Raw genomic sequence first — 20,000 nt, forward strand, 5'->3', positions numbered from 1 at the left:
AGACTTACCTGAGGCAAAAGAAAAACTAAAGCAAGACATCCTTGCCAAAGCACAAAGGATCCGCCGGTATGAGAAACGCCAACGTTTCTTTGAACAAAACAAACAGTTCAAATCCAACCCCAAAAAATTCTACCAAGAACTGGGTAAAAATAAAATAGACATTACTGCAGCACCAACAGCAGAAGAACTAGAGAAATTCTGGAAACAAATATGGTCGGTGAAGCAACAACCCCAGAAAAGGACCATTAAAACAACGAACTTAGCACCTGAGCAACTCTGGGCCCCTATAACAACTGAAGAGGTCACCCAGACACTGCAAAGACTAAGCAACTGGAAGGCACCTGGACACGACAAGATCCCCAATTTCTGGTTAAAACACCTGCCAGGAATGCATAAAAAGCTGGCAGAAAACTTTAACAACAAAGTAGCAGAGCCAGAGACAATGCCTGAATGGCTCACAAAAGGGAAAACCATCTTAATCCCCAAATCCACGGAAACGGAGAAACCACAAAACTATAGACCTATAACCTGTCTCCTTACGATCTACAAAGCTTTTACTGCAATAATATCGCAGAGAGTGAGTAAACACCTGGAAAATAACAACCTGTTTCCAGAAGAGCAGAAGGGATGCTGCAAGGGCTCATATGGCTGTAAAGATCAATTATTGATCAATAAAGCCATAACTGAAGACAGCCGCAGAAAGAAGAAAGGCCTCAGTATGGCCTGGGTGGACTACCAAAAGGCCTTCGACAGTGTTCCCCAGACGTGGATTCTGGAAACGCTAGCCATAAACAAGGTGGCACCAATTATTATATAATACATTAGGCACTCAATGAACAAATGGCAGACAGTGCTACAGCTCCAAACAAAAGAGGGACTTGTGAAAACGAAAGCCATCCCCATTAGAAGAGGAATATTCCAGGGAGATACGCTCTCTCCACTCCTGTTCTGTCTGGCACTCACACCTTTAACAGAATTGCTAAATAGAACTGGATGTGGTTATAAATGCTACGGAAAAACAGTCAGCCACCTTCTATATATGGATGACCTAAAATTATATGCTAAAAACGACAAAGAGCTAGAAACATTACTACAGACAGTACACGACTTTACCAAGGAAATAGATATGAAATTCGGATTAGAAAAATGTGCCAAAGCAACCCTGAAAAGAGGAAAATTAGTTAAAAGCAGCAATATAACACTAGATAAAGCCAATGAAATAAGAGAACTAGACGAAAGCCAACCATATAAGTATTTAGGAGTCAATGAACTAGATAGGATACAACATACACAAATGAAAGAAAAAATAAAGAAAGAGTACTATAGATGAGTTAGATCAATACTAAAAACAGAGCTCAATGCTAAAAACAAGATAATGGGTATCAACACTTTAGCTGTCCCAGTTATAAGCTACAGCTACAACATCCTTAACTGGACACTAAACGAACTATGTAAAATAGACAGGAAAACAAGAAAAATAATGACAGGATATAGGATGCACCACCCAAAATCTGACATAGAAAGGCTATATATACAACGCACAGAAGGTGGCAGGGGTCTTATACAGCTAGAAAACTATTATAAAATAACCACCATAGGACTACAAAAATACCTACTCCAGAAGCAAGGGAAACTAATACAAATAGCCACAAAACACGAGCAAAACAAAAAACTGTTTTCAGTATTTAAGGAAGCTGACAAATACAAACAAGAAATCAATCTACCTAACAAATACGAAGAAGAAGAAGAAGAAGAAACAACAAAAGCTATAAAACAAATGAAATCCAAACTAAAACTAGAACAGCAACGGACCATGATAAAACGATGGCAAGAAAAGCCCCTACATGGTAAATACTGGGCTAAACTAAATGCGAAAGAAATAGACAGAGAAAAATCCCAGCAATGGCTGAGAAGCTCAGGACTCAAAGCAGAGACTGAAGGATTTTTAATTGCTGCACAAGACCAAAGCCTCCCCACCAGAAATTACCGAAAACACATAATGAAAAGAAATATAACAAGTAACTGTAGAATATGTGGAGATGGACAAGAAACAATAAATCATATTATCTCTGGCTGCCCAGTCCTGGCTAAGAAGGAATATATTCACAGACACGACAGAGCTGGGACCTATATACACTGGAAGCTATGCCAACACTATGGAATAACAACAGAAAAAAGATGGTATAAACACATGCCAGAAAAGGTCACAAAAAACGAGAAAGCAACCGTACTCTGGGATATGCCAATACACACAGATAGAGAAATTAAGACAAATAGACCAGATATAGTTGTCAAAGATCATGAAGAAAAAAAATGCTTTCTAATTGATGTATCAATACCAGCAGATGACAACGTTTCTCTAAAAGAAATGGAAAAACTTTCAAAATACAAAGACCTGGAAATAGAGATAACTCGAATGTGGAATCTAAAAACAGAAACAATTCCTATCATAGTAGGTGCCTTAGGTATAATAAAACAATATGCAGACAAATACATAACAAAAACACCAGGACTTACAAATATATATAACATACAGAAAATTGCACTACTGGGTACTGCACACATTCTACGCAAAACACTTTCAATACAGTAAACATAAGAGCACCACAGCAAACCACAGCACATACCCAAGGCGCACAGAGCTGCGCTCGGTAGTGAAGTGAAAGCACGTTATAAAAATAAAACTACTGAACAATAATAATAATAATAATAATAATAATAATAATTATTATTATTTTAAATTTTGGCACAAAGACAACAATTTCAGGGGAGGGTTTAAGCCAATTATATCAACTCCAAAAGGATAAAAAAGAATGGCGGACTTGGCAGAATTTGAACTCAGAATGTGAAGATGGGTGAAATGCTGCTACCATGCTTACAACTCTAGCAGCTCACTGCCTTAATAATAATAATAATAATAATAATAATAATAATAATAATAATAATAATAATAATAATAATAATAATAATAATAATAATAATAATAATAATAATAATAATAATAATAATAATAATAATAATAATAATAATAATAATAATAATAATAATAATAATAATAATAATAATAATAATAATAATAATGATGATGATGATGATGATGATGATGATGATGATGATGATGATGATAATAATAATGATGATGATGATGATGATGATAATAATAATAATGATGATGATAATGATAATAATAATAATAATAATAGTCCTTTCTACTAAAGGCACAAGGCCTGAAATTTGGTGGGGGAGGGGACTAGTTGATTACATTGACTCCAGTGTTTCACTGGTACTTAATTTATCAACCCCAAAAGGATGAAAGGTAAAGTCGACCTTGGTGGAATTTGAACTCAGAACACAAAAACAGATGAAATGCCACAAGCATTTTGCCTGGCATGCTAACAATTCTGCCTGCTTGCCACATTAATAATAATAATAATAATAATAATAATAATACTAATAGTAATGACTTCTGATTTAGGCACATGGTTGGAAAATTCGAGGGGAGAGGTTTAGTCAACATCACTGACCCCATTACTTGATGAAAGTCAAAGGATTTGAACTCAAAATGTAAACATATAAAAGAAATACTAGGAATTTTTTTTTTTTTATGATGCTCAAACAATATAACCCCCTTGCCACCTTATAATAATAACTCTTTCCAATTTTGACACAAAGACAGCATTTTTGAGGGGTGGGCAAGGCAAAGTGCTTAACTGGTACAAATTTTTTAGATCCTAAAAAGATGAAACACAAAGTCGACTCTTGGTGTTATTTGAAATCAGAATAGGGAAAAAGCTGGATCGAATGTCACTAAGCATTCCGTCCTGGACAATAACGATTCTGTCAGCTCACTCGTTAAATAATAATTTTTAATTTTGGCACGAGGATAGTGATTTTGAGGAGAGAGGAAATCAATTATCAACCTCAGCAGCATTGAAATCAGAGCTGGATGAAATGCTGCAAGCACTTTACTCTTTACTCTTTTACTTGTTTCAGTCATTTGACTGTGGCCATGCTGGAGCAGTGCCTTTAGTCGAGCAAATCGACCCCAGGACTTATTCTTTGTAAGCCTAGTACTTACTCTATCGGTCTCTTTTGCCGAACCACTAAGTTACGGGGATGTAAACACACCAGCATCGGTTGTCAAGTGATGTTGGGGGGACAAACACCGATACACAAACATATACACACACACACACACACACACATACATATATATATATATATATATATATATATATATATATATATATATATATATACGACAGGCTTCTTTCAGTTTCCGTCTACCAAATCCACTCATAAGGCTTTAATCAGGCCCGAGGCTATAGTAGAAGACACTTGCCCAAGGTGCCACGCAGTGGGACTGAACCCGGAAACATGTGGTTCATAAGCAAACTACTTACCACACAGCCACTCCTACGCCTTTGTTCAGAATGGTAACAATTCTGCCAACTCACCACCTTAAATAATAATCCTTTCTACTATAGGCAGAAGGCCTGAAATTGTGGGGTAAGGGGTTAATTGATTACAATGACTCCAGGGCTAACCTGGGACTTATTTTATCAACCCCAAAAGGATGAAAGGCAAAGTCAACCTCTGAGGAATTTGAACTCAAACCATAAAGAGATGGAAGAAATATCACAAAGCATTTCATCTGATGATCTAATGATTAATAACGAGTATCAAATTTGTAGTTTCATTATTTCTCTTAAGACTGATGAAATAAGTATCCCTTAAATGTAACAATTGACTGAATTGATTATGCCTTTCCTAAAAAGTATGCTATCATTTAAATTAGTAGTAGTAGTAGTAGTAGTAGTAGTAGTAGTAGTAGTAGTAGTAGTAGTAGTAGTAGTAGTAGTAGTAGTAATAGTGGTAGTTGCTATATTCATATAGTGAGTAACCAGAATCATTAGAGATTCAGCAAAATACCTGACAAAAATATTTCTTGCAGCTTTATATGTTCTGAGTTCAAATCCTGCTGAAACTAACTTTACTTTTAATTCTTTTAGTGTTGATAGAATATAGTACTAGTTAAATATTGGAACTGATGTAATCAACTAGCCCCTCCCTCAAAAGTGCTGGCCTTGTATCTAACTCAGAATTATTATCGAGTGACATGGATTAGCAGAATCATTAGAGCAGTATTTATCCCAGCTCTTTACATTCTGCATCCAAATCTGGCCAAACTCAACATCACCCTTCTGGGGCTGATAATGTAAAGAACCAGTTGAGTGCTGGAATCAATGGAAGTGACAATTCCTATTCCCAAAAATTTATGGATTTATGCTTAAACTGAAATTATGGAAGCAAGCTGGCAGAACTGTTAGCATGCTGGGCAAAATGCTTAGTGCCATTTCATCCATCTTCATGTTTTGAGTTCAGATTCTACTGAAGTCAACTTTACCTTTTTCATCCGGTCAGGGTCAATGAAATAAGCACCAGTTGAACACTGGTGTAGATGTAATTAACTTATACTTTCCCCTGAACTTACTGGCCTTGAGCCAAAATTTGAAACTATTATTAAATTTCAGTTTGAGTTAGAATTTCAATTACAGATTTTAAAATACTTTTATAAGCCCACACCACCATCACCAACCTAACTCATTTAGTTAAATAAAAAATTTCCCATTCCAGACTAAAATTAAAATTATTAAAAAAAAAAGTCAGTTTTATTGCTTTTGAAATGAAAACAAAAAACTGCTTTAGAAGAGATAGAAGTGAGATACTTAAATATTGCAGACAATCGGCTCACAGGTTGGTATTGGCATTCATAGGTGACATTTTTTTTCAGGTTTTTTTTTTTTTTTCACAAGACAGAGACCTGAAAAATAAACAAAACAGTAATGTAAAGAATTTACACATATTTTAAAAGTAATTTTCAAAATATTAAATTTCTTTTCACTAAATACAAATTCAAATTCTGCAAGGGATATAAGGGATGGTGGATGTTAATGTGAATTGAATTCCAATAAATTCCTTTTTCATATGAACCCACCTGAAATTGCCCCTCATTCTATGAAACTAAATTCCCGTTTCAAAATTAATTGAAACAAAGGCAATATGTGCAGATGAATGAAGAAATTTACAGAAGGGGAAGCCAGCATTGAAGACAAACCATGCAAGCCTTCAATTGTTATCACTGACACAAATTGCCAGCTAAAGGACAAAATGATCTGCACAGGTAGCTGAATCACACTCTGTGAACTTGCTGAACAACTGGACTGTGGTCACAATGCATTATAGAAGATGGTGGAAGACTGAGTATCAGAAAGCCACACCACACCCACTAGCATAGCTAGAGTATGTGCTGCCCAGGGCGGCCCTTCAGTTTGCCACCCCTGGGCCCCCATAAAAAATACATATTGCCTACAGTAGACCCAAAAGTGGTGCCCCCATATAAGTGCCACCTGGGATGGACTGCCCCTCTGCCCCCTCTAGCTACGTTAGTGACCCCCACCCCACCAAATACTGAGAACTCATGCTATCCCACTGCCCCACTCTTAATTGGTTACATTGCACTATGAGAGGATTACGTGAGACAATCCGTTGTCCTCTACCTCCAAGAAATGAAGGTAGGTTGAGCAAGCAGCAAGCAACCTCTTTTCCTTTGGCACCCTACAATAATCACACAAAGAAACCAAAGATGATAGACATTGACAGATCACTGTGCTGCAGGACATGTAATATTCAACTAAACTGTCACATCATTACAAAAATGAGAGAGACAGAGAATGAGTGAGTGAAAATATGTAGGTCTAGGTTTGGCAACCAGACATTTCTTGCATTCCACTTCAGGAATACAAGGCATAGATTACTCATCCATGACAGTCAACAAAGCCAACTTTATTAGCACAATATTTATTAGCACAGCAGGGTGCTGCAGTGGTATACAAGCGACAGATTATGAAACTGCGTGCTACTTTTTATTTCCATTTTTTTTTTTTTTTGTCAGCTAAGATGACTTAAAGATTTTAGTTTTTAAAAGGTAAGAATCAACTAAATGATTAAAACCAGCCTGCAGCCAATTATTACAGAGTAGCAGTGCTAGGCAGTGTTGTGTATAAATACAAGATTATTACCAGTCCATATATGCTAAACACTACCCACCAAGACATGAAGAAAGAACAGAAAAGCATTTCAAAGTGGTTATCTCCTCTTCAATCACAGAAACTAGACAGAGTGTGTGTGTGTGTTTATATATATATATATATATATATATATATATATATATATATATATGTATATGTATATATATATATATATATATATATATATATATATATATATATATACATATACATATACATATATATATATATATATATATACATATACATATATATATATATATATATATATATACATATACATATATATATATATATATATATGTATATGTATATGTATATATATGTATATATATATATATATATATATATATATATATATATATATATATATATATATATATATGTATATGTATATATATATATATATATATATATGTATATGTATATATATATATATATATATATGTATATGTATATATATATGTATATATATATGTATATATATATGTATATATATATATATATATATATATATATATATATATACATACGTGGAGGCACAATGGCCCAGTGGTTAGGGCAGCAGACTCGCAGTCATAGGATCACAGTTTCGATTCCCAGACCGGGCGTTGTGAGTGTTTATTGAGCGAAAACACCTAAAGCTCCACATGGCTCCGGCAGGGGATGGTGGTGAACCCTGCTGTACTCTTCCACCACAACTTTCTCTCACTCTTACTTCCTGTTTCTGTTGTGCCTGTAATTCAAAGGGTCAGCCTTGTCACACTGTGTCACGCTGAATATCCCCGAGAACTGCATTAAGGGTACAAGTGTCTGTGGAGTGCTCAGCCACTTGCACGTTAATTTCATGAGCAGGCTGTTCCATTGATCGGATCAACTGGAACCCTCAACATCGTAAGCGATGGAGTGCCAATGGATATACATATATATATATGAACTGATCTACAGGAAATTCCTAAATTATTCACTGGCAAAATTTTCATTTTAGATTATTCTATATCACTATTCACTCATTTTTGAAAATCTTGTGCTACTTTTTATGAAATTGATCTAGCAACCCTATAAGCATTTACTCAGTCACCCATGACGCAGTGAAAAACAAGGTCAATATTTGAGCTTACCCTATAAAGGAATAAACAGTTGAAGATGCTAATGAATTTAATCTGGTGTTCTTGTTGCCCTACAAACACATTCAAGATATTGATTTCTCAAGGAAGAAATTGTACAATTGATTGAACCTAATATATCAGTGTTGTTTTATTGACCCTGGATGGATGAAAGACAGTCAGTTACCACAGTTGGATGTGACTTCAGTAAAGCATGAAAATCCAGTGACCTAGCATTTCTACCCAACAACAATTCTAAAGTGTTGTGTCCACATGCAATATACACATAATGTGCACCTGTAATTACAGTCAATGATATCCAGGAAAAAGCATCTCATATATGATATACACTGATTTTTTTTTTTTTTTTGTATATGATGTAGGGAAAAAGCATTTAGTCGATTATCATAATTGCTGTATATAACACATGGTAAAATTTCAGGCATACAAAACAAAACTCGAATTCAGAAGTGACCTCTGCAGTGACATAGCATGGTTTCAGGCCACCCACTTCCTTAAACATAATATACCTTTAACATATTTGCCTCATCCCTCAAAGGTAAGCAGACCCCCTTGTGCAGTCTGCTCACCTTACACTATGCCATTGGGTCTTCAAACTTTATCAGTCTGAGCTTTAAATGTACACTTCTGTAAAGTCAATATTGTGGATATCACACAATCAAGATTTTTCATGCAAAGTATGCATTAAACACAGAACTGAGACACATTTGTACTACCGATATGTTTGTTACTAATATTGATATATCAATGCAGACTAGGTCTCTGGATTTACTTGTGCCATATTTCTTGTAATAACATCAGTTCAACTGCCTTTCAGGCTTATCGTTAACTGCACATGAGCTTAATATGGTGAAATGAGATTTTTCTTTTATTTATTCTATATATAAGACTTTGCAAATGAGTGTTATCAAGTCTAAACCTATCAGCTATTTACATTTATGCATGTGTGTGTGTAGTTAAAAACAGGTTGGTTACCTTCTCGATATGGAAAACAATTATGCCAACTTCAAAACCAAGTGAATGTATATTTTAGACAACTCCTACAGCATCCTTAACTCCTTCAAATGCTTCATGTGTAGCAAAGGCTGAAATAATAAAACAAATACTGTTTGAGAATTTTAATTCAAAATATTTTTCAGTCTAAAATTTCAGATTGATAAAATTTATAATTTTTCATTCACATTTTATATCCATTTTTCCCTACACTTCCATGGGTTAGACATGTACACATTATTGAAGCATTGTCTTTTTACAGCTGTATACCTTCCCTGTAGTTAACCCTCACCTGTTTCCTCAAGTAAAAGATTCTCATTCCACTTAGATTCAAAAGCACGAAGCAAGCAGACAATTTGTTGAAAGGTAATTGCCAACAAAAAATATTGTTTGTAGTTCAACACATTTTTCCTGCGCAGCATTGAAGGATAATGAAGGACACAGCAATGAAGGACAGTACTTCTATGGTGGTGACACTTATTTACAACTATCAGACAATGTCAAGACAAGGAGACACAAACAAACACACACACACACGTGAAAGTGTGTGTGTGTGTGTGTGTGTGTGTGTGTGTGTGTGTGTGTGTGTGTGTGATGGGCTACTTTCAGTTTTTGTCTACCAAATTCACTTACAAGGTTTTGGTCAGCCGGAAACTAAAGTAGAAGACATTTGCCCAAGGTACCATGGAATGAGACTAGACCTAAAACCATGTGGCTGAGAAGCAAATTTCTTAACCACACAGCCATACCTCCACATACATACATACGTATGTGTGTGTGTGTGTGTGTGTGTGCATGCACATGCACACAAGTATATTATTTAAATGTTCTATGACCACAGGCAACATAACAAACCCCCATCCCAGCCATGCACAAAACAGACCAAAATCAAATGACCACAAACTCTCACACACACATAACCTACATTTTTCCTTAAAAAAAAAAATCAAACAGAAAACTGTAAGGAAATTTAAACAACCACATACATCTTTTTAAGAACATGAAAACAAAATTTCATTGCCAACAAACAAACAAACAAACAAAAACGTTTTTATTGATAGAACAATCCCTCAAATATTACTCAGTCTTGAAAGCACCATTTATCAGAGACGTAGCTATTGGCAATTACTTTTACAGCTAACCCTGTCATAAATAACCTTTCTGAAAACAACATTTATCACCTTACTCACACACTCAAAGAAAAACATACACCCCATCACCAACTCAGGAACAAATCCTAAACAAACTAATTAAATACCTTCCTGCTTACAATTACAAAAAATACAAACACCACATCTCAAAAAATAAACCAAACAACCAATGGGTAAAAAACACCCCATTAAGAAGCACAAAGTGCAAACCATTGAACAAACACAAGCACAAGACTACACCTCTATCAACAATTACAAGAAATACAAGAGGTACCAAGTTGTTGGATCAGGTAATGAAAGTCACAGAGAGGGTCTTAGCTCAACTAATTAGGGAGAGAGTCAGCTTAGATGAGATGCAGTTTGGGTTTGTTCCAGGGAAAAGCACCACTGATGCTATATTTCTGGTAAGACAGCTGCAGGAGAAATACCTAGCCAAAGATAAACTTCTGTACCTGGCTTTCATTGACATGGAGAAAGCCTTTGATAGGGTCCCCCCATCCCTTATCTGGTGGTCAATGAGGAAACTAGGGATAGATGAGTGGTTAGTGAGAGCTGTGTGAGCCATGTACAGGGATGCTGTCAGTAAGGTGAGGGTTGGCAATGAGTAGTGAAGAATTCCAGGTAGAGGTAGGGGTCCACCAAGGATCAGTCCGAAGCCTCCTCTTATTCATCATAGTCCTCCAGGCAATGACAGAGAAATTCAAGACAGGATGCCCCTTGGAACCTCTCTATGCTGATGATCTTGCTCTAATAGCTGAGTCACTATCAGAACTAGAGGAGAAGTTTCAGATGTGGAAGCAAGGTCTAGAATCGAAGGGCCTTAGAGTCAATCTAACAAAAACCAAAGTCTTAATAAGTAGGAAGGCAGACAAACTACAAATCCCTTCAAGTAGATGGCCCTGCTCGATCTGTAGAAAAGGTCATAAAATGTACCTGGTGTAAGCTATGGACACATAAGAGGTGCAGCAATATCAAAGGAAGACTAACTGGGAAGATATGTTTTTGTGTGTGACAAATGCTTAGGGGCAATAAATACTGAAAATGTGCAGAGAACAGCTTCTGTCACATTCCAAGGGGAAAAACTACAAGTAGTCGAGAGCTTCCGTTACCTAGGTGACCAAGTCAGTAGTAGGGGTAGATGCTCTGAGAGTGTAGCTGCTAGAATAAGAATTGCCTGGGCAAAGTTCAGAGAGCTCCTACCTCTGCTGGTGACAAAGGGCCTCTCGCTCAGAGTAAAAGGTAGAATGTATGACACGTGTGCAAACAGCCTTGCTGCATGTCAGTGAAACATGGGCTGTGATTGCTGAGGACATGCGTAAGCTAGCAAGGAATGAAGCTAGTATGCTCCACTGGATGTGTAATGTCAGTGTGCATACACGACAGAGTGTAAGCACCCTGAGAGAAAAGTTGGACATAAGAAGCATCAGATGTGGTGTGCAAGAGAGTCAACTGCACTGGTATGGTCATGTGTTGCATATGGATGAGGACAACTGTGTGCAAAAGTGTCACACCCTAGCAGTAGAGGGAACGTGTGGAAGAGGTAGACCCAGGAAGACCTGGGATGAAGTGGTGAAGCACGACCCTTAAACTTTAGGCCTCGTTGAGGCAATGACAAGACTTTTCGAGATATGCTGTGCTTGAGAAGACCTGGCAAGCCAAGTGAGACCATAACCCATGGCCTATGCCAGTGCAGCATAACCAGCCCATTTAACAGTACCCTTCAATCAATGGGCAATAAATTGTGCTTGCGAAGACCTGTTGAGGCAAGTAAAATTGTTGTCATGGCCAATGACAGTACTGCCAGTGGCACGTAAAAAGTGCCATTCGAGCATGGTCGATGCGAGTGTCACCTGACTGGCTCCCATGCCAGTGGCACGTAAAAAGCACCATTGAAACGTGGTTGATGCCAGTAACGCCTGACTGGCCCTCATGCTGGTGGCACATAAAAAGCACCCACTACATTCTTGGAGTGGTTGGCTTTAGGAAGGACATCCAGCTGTAGAAACTTTGCCAGATTGGATTAAGTCTGGTGCAGCCTTCTGGCTTGCCAGCCCTCACTCAAACCGTCCAACCCATGCCAGCATGGAAAGCAGACGTTAAACGATGATGAAGATGACAAGAAGTAGACTTCACACAAAAATAAAGTAAACAACCAATGAAGGGGTCAGAAAAACAGCACCCAATCAATAAACAAATACAAGCAATAGTTCACACACACACACACACACACACCAAAGGAAAGAAGTACACCACCAGTACCAAATTATAACAGTTCTCACCTGAAGATCACAGAGTCTTGAAAACCAACTTGCAAAGAGAAACTCTGAATTTCAATAAAAATTCTGAATGGGGGAAATATTTAGCAATTGCAAAAATTAGGAATCAACCCAGATCACTACATCTGATGCAAAAAAAAAAAAACCAATTAAAAAACATGACCATGTTCCCTAAAGTATTACTATTATAAAAATAATATGACCATTAAAGACTTCATGTGGAACCAGATCTAATAAGAATTTCATCTTTGGTGCACTTTTTCTGACTAAGACCACCACATTTTAGCCACTACAAAAAAACCTAGAGGCAGCAGACAACAGAAGAGACATAGTAGACAGAAGCAGTGAACCAGCAGCAAATTGGGAGCACTGATACAACACAGGCGGCGAGCTGGCAGAAACGTTAGCCTGCTGGGCAAAATGCTTAGCGGTATTTCGTCTGCCGCTACGTTCTGAGTTCAAATTCCGCCAAGGTTGACTTTGCCTTTCATCCTTTCGGGGTCGATTAAATAAGTACCAGTTACGCACTGGAGTCGATGTAATCGACTTAATTCCTTTGTCTGTCCTTGTTTGTCCCCTCTGCATGTAGCCCCTTGTGGGTAGTAAAGAAATAACTGATACAACACAAAAATAGCAGATGATAGTAGCAGCAGCATACCATAAACAGCTTACATCAAGAAATTCACACCAGCAACGACTATCAAACCTAGTCCAACAACAAAAAGCTTCAAGTTATGTTGGTGCAAACATCGTGTTGATGGTGGTAGCAACAGGAACATTTTTTTAACGATAAAAATAAATGTCTTTGCTTTAAAAATCTCAGAAGAATTTGAGTTATTTATCATAACATAGACACACAAACAAACATTATTTATTTTATTGACCCCCAAAAGGAAGAAAGATAAAGTCAAGCACAGTGGTATTTGAATTCAGAACATAAAAAACACAATCACTGGTGTTTAAGCCCAAGTCTGCCCTGAACAAGGTATCCTATTATCACTGATGTTCCAACTGTGACCACCCTTTCTTGTATTTCAGACAGAGCATCTAGAACATTGTCTGTCTGTGTCTGTGTGTGCATGTATGTATTAACTGCGTAGTCGGAAGAGATGTGTCAGTGTTCATGACTCTTTTCCAGGGACTCTCAGACTGACAGGAAAGGGTTGCTCTCAGACCAGAAACCCAATTTGAATATTTGCAATATTTTGGATTCCCCTAAAAGCACTCATGAGCCCAGGTAGGGGTGTTAAAACATGCAACTGATCAAGGATAAGAATGATTCCTCAGACTTCCATATAGTTTCTGTCAACCAAATTTCACTCAGAAGGCTTTGGTCAATCTGAGGTTATGGGATAAAACACTTGCCCACATTGTCATGCAGTGGAATTGAACCAGAAATCATCTAACTATGAAGCAAACTACATAAATAGACATCCATACCCATGACTCAAAATGGTAGGATGTGATTTTTAGGAATATTTGGCTGCTATTTTTAATTGATCAAATGTCTACATAGAAGCTAATAATGAGTAATTAAGCATAGCAAGAGGATAAGTCAATACAATACTGGACACCTAACTGAAGTGGTGCAGAAAATAGTTTGTATCCTGTCATAGCCCCCAACAGGTTAGAGCAGGCAGGGACAACCTATTTCAGGAAGCAGTTTACATGGGACATGGCTCATTAGGAAAGCCACATCATCATCTTTTGACATCTGTTATCCATGCTGGTATGGGTTGGATAGCTAATTTGGCTTGGTTTCTACAACTGGATGCCCTTCCTAACACCAACCACTTTACAGTTTATGCTGGGTGCTTTTAACATAGCACTGGCACAAGCACTTTTAACGTGGCACTAGTGTGCTAAAAAAAAATGTGATGGCAATTTTTTTGTTAGATGTGCCATTCAGAAATTCCTGTGTACCACAGGTAGCCCATGACTAACTGAGATAATCTTGGTCTCAGTAGGTATCATTACAAGATACTGGCACAAACAGTAGCAGTAACTCTACAGTTCACAGCAATGAGGTCATTTCCTTGTACATCATTAGACCAGTGGATAGATTTTACTTCAGCACTCATTTCATCAATGCTATGGAAACCAGAGTTAAGCACCAGCTGTGTGGATGTTTGTAATTCAGAAAAGATTAGCTAAAGATATAACATAATATCAGCAGTAAAGTATTTTAAGAGATACTACCAAAAGTCATCAACAGTGAAATTATTGATGTCAGCAGCTTAATGAGTTAGAACTAGCTGTCAAATTTAAACAGTAAAAGCTTGAAGCAGTGCAAATGAGGCGACTTAATTTAGATTAGATGTTAATGATAATCACAAAATGCATCATAAAGTAAAACAAAAATTTAAACATTTGGTATATGAAAGAAATATTTTGTTTTGATATAAAGCAACGTAGGAGTTGAAAACCTGAAGTTAAAGAGATAGAATGATACCATGAGCAGCATTGCAATTAAAGAATCAAACATTTGGTTTACTTAGAAATTTTATATATTATTATCATTTTATGTGCATTGTTGGTTTCGATAGGTTTTCTAAGGCAGCTTTTTTTGTAGCCGAATGAGTTTCCCAGAGACAAGACAGATTTTATATATAAAAGCACAGGTATGACTTGTGAAGATTAAGAAGTTTGCTTCCCAACCACATGCTTTCAGGTTCAATTTTGTTGAGTGGCATCTTGGGAAATGTCTTAGAGAGAGAGAGAGATTACCATCACCACCATTTTATGACAATTTCCCATGCCCACGCGGGTTGGAATGGTCTGCCCTACACAATACCATCCTTCTTCATAATCTACTTCCAGAAATAGACCAAATGTTTGATTCTCAACTCACAATACTGAATTCTTTGAGTGAGTGAGTGAGTGAGTGAGTGTGTGAGAGTGTGTGTGTGAGTGAGAGTGTGTGTGTGTGTGTGTGTGTACACCCATACATGCATACAGTGGAAGCCATCTACTATAATCACATATAATCAGTGCCAACATAGATCAAAAGAAAAAGCCCACTAACTAAAGAGATATCAGATGTGATAGTTGTAGGTGATAATTATGATGCAGTGGTGGAGTCATATGTTAGTAAATAGGGTGGATGAGATGATGATGTGTTAAGTTGTCAGGGTGATTGACAGTATCGGTGTATGTATGTATATAGGAAGATCATCATTTAGTGTCCATTTCCTGTGCCGGCATTAGTTCGACAGTTTGGCAGGCGTTGGTCAGCCGAAGAGCTGCCAGGCTCCAATTGTTTGCTTTTGCTCTTCCTAATGCCAACCACTTTACAGAGTGTACTGGGTGCTTTTTATATGGCACCAGCATGGGTGTTTTGTACATAGAACTAGTGCATCATATGTAACACTGGTACAAGTGCTTTGACATGGCACCTGAAGGGGTTCTTTTCTGCACAGCGCTGGCAAGAGTGCTTTTGACATGGTACCAGCATGAATGCTTTTTACGAAGCATGTTTATTATAATTATAAAGTGTTATCAAATGGTCATTATCAAAAATAGTGGATTCCAAATTCTTTATATGAGACTAGTTAAAAATCATCTACTTATAAGAATCAAAGCTCCCAATAATTGTTATATCCTCTACTTGAATTTACCAGTCATTTACTAACATCAGAAATGATCACAATAAGTGGCTACTACTGAGTGAGTGCACAGAAAAGACACTAAAATCTCCTGTAACTCTAAAATGACCATCACTGCTTAAGGTCTTGTCATGTAGTTTGTCGAGGACAGTTCAGATTAAGAGAGCCTATCCCTAACAGCAGGTTTGATTAGAAAGGTTAAATGAGATTGAGATGACTCAACCAGGAAGCAAATCTATATTACAAAGCTTTGTTTACCAAGAGTTTTATGAAAATGAAATCACTGATAATGAAATTAATATTTGTCCATTTCAGAACTTTAATTTCCATTATAGTGTACATAATTCTTTTTGACAAAATGACAAAACATTTGTTGTACTTTCCTTTTTTTTTTCTTTTTTTTTTTTCTTTTTTTTTACTTGTTATGTCAGGAGACACGGGATTTGCCAATGGTCTTGGTAGGCTCCTTGAGACCATTAATGTTCCATTTAAAATTATGCAAATTGACACCTGTAGAAAAATGTGAGCAGCAAGAAAAAGCCAGAGAGATGTTGCTTGAGAAGAAAGAACTGGGAATAGAGGTTAATGTAGGACTAAGGGTGTTGTCAAGAACGGTAATGAAAAGAGAAAAGATGAGCCAGTTGAAAGCATGAATAAAAGTGGCAAAACTCTGGGGAACAAAGGTCATTGAAATAGATATAAAAAAGGGAGCTGATAGCACACCTATGGGAAAGAGGATAGAGTGTATCTGTGAGTGATTTTATGCCAATCTATCAAGTGACCTTTCTCTGGATGAAGTTCAGTACATGTCAAATGTAGAAGAAATACTCTGTGTCTCACTTGAATTTTGTCAACAATTGTTAGAGCTGAAGTATCTTCCGACACTGAAGAGAAGAGCCAGTCTTTTTGGATGCAGCTCTAGATGTGTTAAGGATGTGCTTTTGTAAGGAAAGATTGTCAGTAATAGTGAGGCCTAATTCTTGGAGCAACAACGTAAGTATACTGGTTGAGCACTGCCAATATTTACAATGGATGTTGTGCCATAGAGCTTTCTTGATACAAACAGTGTTCTAATGATTTTGCTGTTGAAAGAGCCAAGATATTACAGCCCCAAAGGAAGGTGATTTCAAAGTCTCTATGCAGATTTAGCATAGGAGGATGTAGATTTGCATAGAGATGATACATAATTGGGGAAGATTAGGGAGGAATAAAGGATTGTACAAATGTAAATGTGTCTCAGTTTCATTAGACCTCATCAATGAAGGATCAGTACTTCCAGTACACACAAGGATCAGTGTGATCAGTACTTCCAAGCTAGATTTTTTTTTTTAATCATTTTCGCTAAATATCTCATTCAAATTTCAAAGCTAAAATAGAACTTAACCAGCTTCAAAATGCAATATTTTATTCAAATAATAAAAATACACAGCTGTATACACACTTAAAGCAGAAAACATGATACAAGAGAGTTACATGATCTAGTGAGAAGTGTCCTACGCATTTGCATGAGAAAGATACGTTTATGTAGAACTACTCCTTCCCCACTTCATACTACAACAAAATGTTTTTTTTTTTTTAAATCAATGATTTTTATCAAGGACACTAACCTTTATAGTATACTGATATGAAAGTAACTCCTGGAAACATGGACTCAATCTTCTTGGTTAATGAACTTTTTTCAACAAGGTGAGCCTGAGTATTCCACACTTGAAGTATGTCATCCCGACCTCGTATGCTACAACTCACTCCTCCAATTTCATCCCCTGTAACAAAGGTAATAGATACTGTGAACTTTATGAGTGTGCACGCATATACATATTTTATATATATATATATTTATATATATATATATATATTATATATATATATATATATATATATATATATATATATATATATATATTATATATATATATATATATATATATATATATATATATATATATATATATATATAATATATATATATATATATATATATATATATATATATATATATATATATATATATATATATATATATATATATATTATATATATATATATATATATATATATATATATATTATATATATATATATATATATATATATATATATATATATATATAATATATATTATATATATATTATATATATATATATATATATATATATATATATATATATATATATATATATATATATATATATATATATATATATATATATATATATATATATATATATATAATATATATATATATATATATATATATATTATATATATATATATATTATATAGAAATATATTATATAATATTATATATATATATATTATATAGAAATATATTTTATATATATATATATTATATAGATAATAGAATATATATATATATATATTATATATATATATTATATAGAATATAGTATATATATATATATTATATATTATATAGAAATATATTATATATATATATATATATATTATATAGAAATATATTATATATATATATATATATATATATATATATATATATATATATATATATATATGGGAGAATATACAAAAAATAACAACAGACGAGGACAGGTGGTGTAAATAACAAAAGTATATATTAGTATGACGCTCGGGAATACGGAAAGTCTTTGACGTTTCGAGCTACGCTCTTCAACAGAAAGAATACGGAGACAAGGAGAAAAACACGGAGATTAATAGTTATCGCCAAGCCCAACATGGCAGTCCCAAAATTAGGACGAAAGCTGCCGTGAATTAGCTCCAGAAGCCATCGCCTCTAGCTAGCTATGTGACCACACGAAACCTGTGTCCTTTATAACCTTCGAACAGGGGAGGTCAGCAGTGTCCCCCTGCTGGTTTGGCATCTGCAGACTAGTTTCAGGGTGTTGCCCCTTGTCAATGCAGAGCAGCCAAGCCCTAGCCAGGCGGCGCTGCTGACTATCTGTTCGAAAGTTATTTATCTAATTTCAGTGGAATCTATCCACTGGTTTTCAGAAATAGAGTTATTAATATTTCTAAGTCTCTCTAAAGGAGACTACGACAGCGGGTACTGGAAATTAATAGTTCGAAGGTTATAAAGGACACAGGTTTCGTGGTGGTCACATAGCTAGCTAGAGGCGATGGCTTCTTGGAGCTAATTCACGGCAGCTTTCGTCCTAATTTTGGGACTGCCATGTTGGCTTGGCGATAACTATTAATTTCCAGTACCGCTGTCGTAGTCTCCTTTAGAGAGACTTAGAAATATTAATAACTCTATATATATATATATTATAGAAATATATTATATATATATATATATATATATATATATATAGAAATATATTATATATATATATATATATATAATATAGAAATATATTATATATATATATATATATATATATATATATATATATAGAAATATATATATATATATATCATCATCATCATCATCATCATCGTTTAACGTCCGCTTTCCATGCTAGCATGGGTTGGACGATTTGACTGAGGACTGGTGAAACCGGATGGCAACACCAGGCTCCAGTCTGATTTGGCAGAGTTTCTACAGCTGGATGCCCTTCCTAACGCCAACCACTCAGAGAGTGTAGTGGGTGCTTTTACGTGTCACCCGCACGAAAACGGCCACGCTCGAAATGGTGTCTTTTATGTGCCACCCGCACAAGCCAGTCCAGGGGCACTGGCAACGATCTCGCTCGAAAATCCTACAGGAGCCAGTCAGGCGGTACTGGCAACGGCCACGCTCAAAATGGTGCATCTCATG

At 35.8% G+C, this 20,000-nt stretch overlaps 1 protein-coding gene across 2 annotated transcripts in view; it reads right to left on the reverse strand.

Annotated features, from left to right (window-relative positions):
* Positions 1 to 20,000, reverse strand: part of LOC106880936 (eukaryotic translation initiation factor 4E type 3) — a 57,944-nt gene that overhangs the window by 4,206 nt on the left and 33,738 nt on the right. Inside the window, exons 6-8 of one of the 2 annotated variants that reach the window (XM_014931113.3) lie at positions 17,851 to 18,006; positions 9,194 to 9,303; positions 1 to 5,824 (exon numbers count right to left, since the gene is read on the reverse strand). The exon at positions 1 to 5,824 is cut by the window's left edge and continues 4,206 nt beyond it. In XM_014931113.3, coding sequence (XP_014786599.1) covers positions 9,248 to 9,303; positions 17,851 to 18,006 — 212 coding nt within the window. In that variant the 3' untranslated portion in view covers positions 1 to 5,824; positions 9,194 to 9,247. Of the gene's footprint in view, positions 5,825 to 9,193; positions 9,304 to 14,930; positions 16,754 to 17,850; positions 18,007 to 20,000 lie in introns of those variants that run through there. The other variant, XM_052967986.2, reaches the window with a different exon arrangement.

Source organism: Octopus bimaculoides, chromosome 5 (genome assembly GCF_046866305.1).
Source record: "Octopus bimaculoides isolate indiv1 chromosome 5, ASM4686630v1, whole genome shotgun sequence".
Taxonomy (NCBI): domain Eukaryota; kingdom Metazoa; phylum Mollusca; class Cephalopoda; order Octopoda; family Octopodidae; genus Octopus; species Octopus bimaculoides.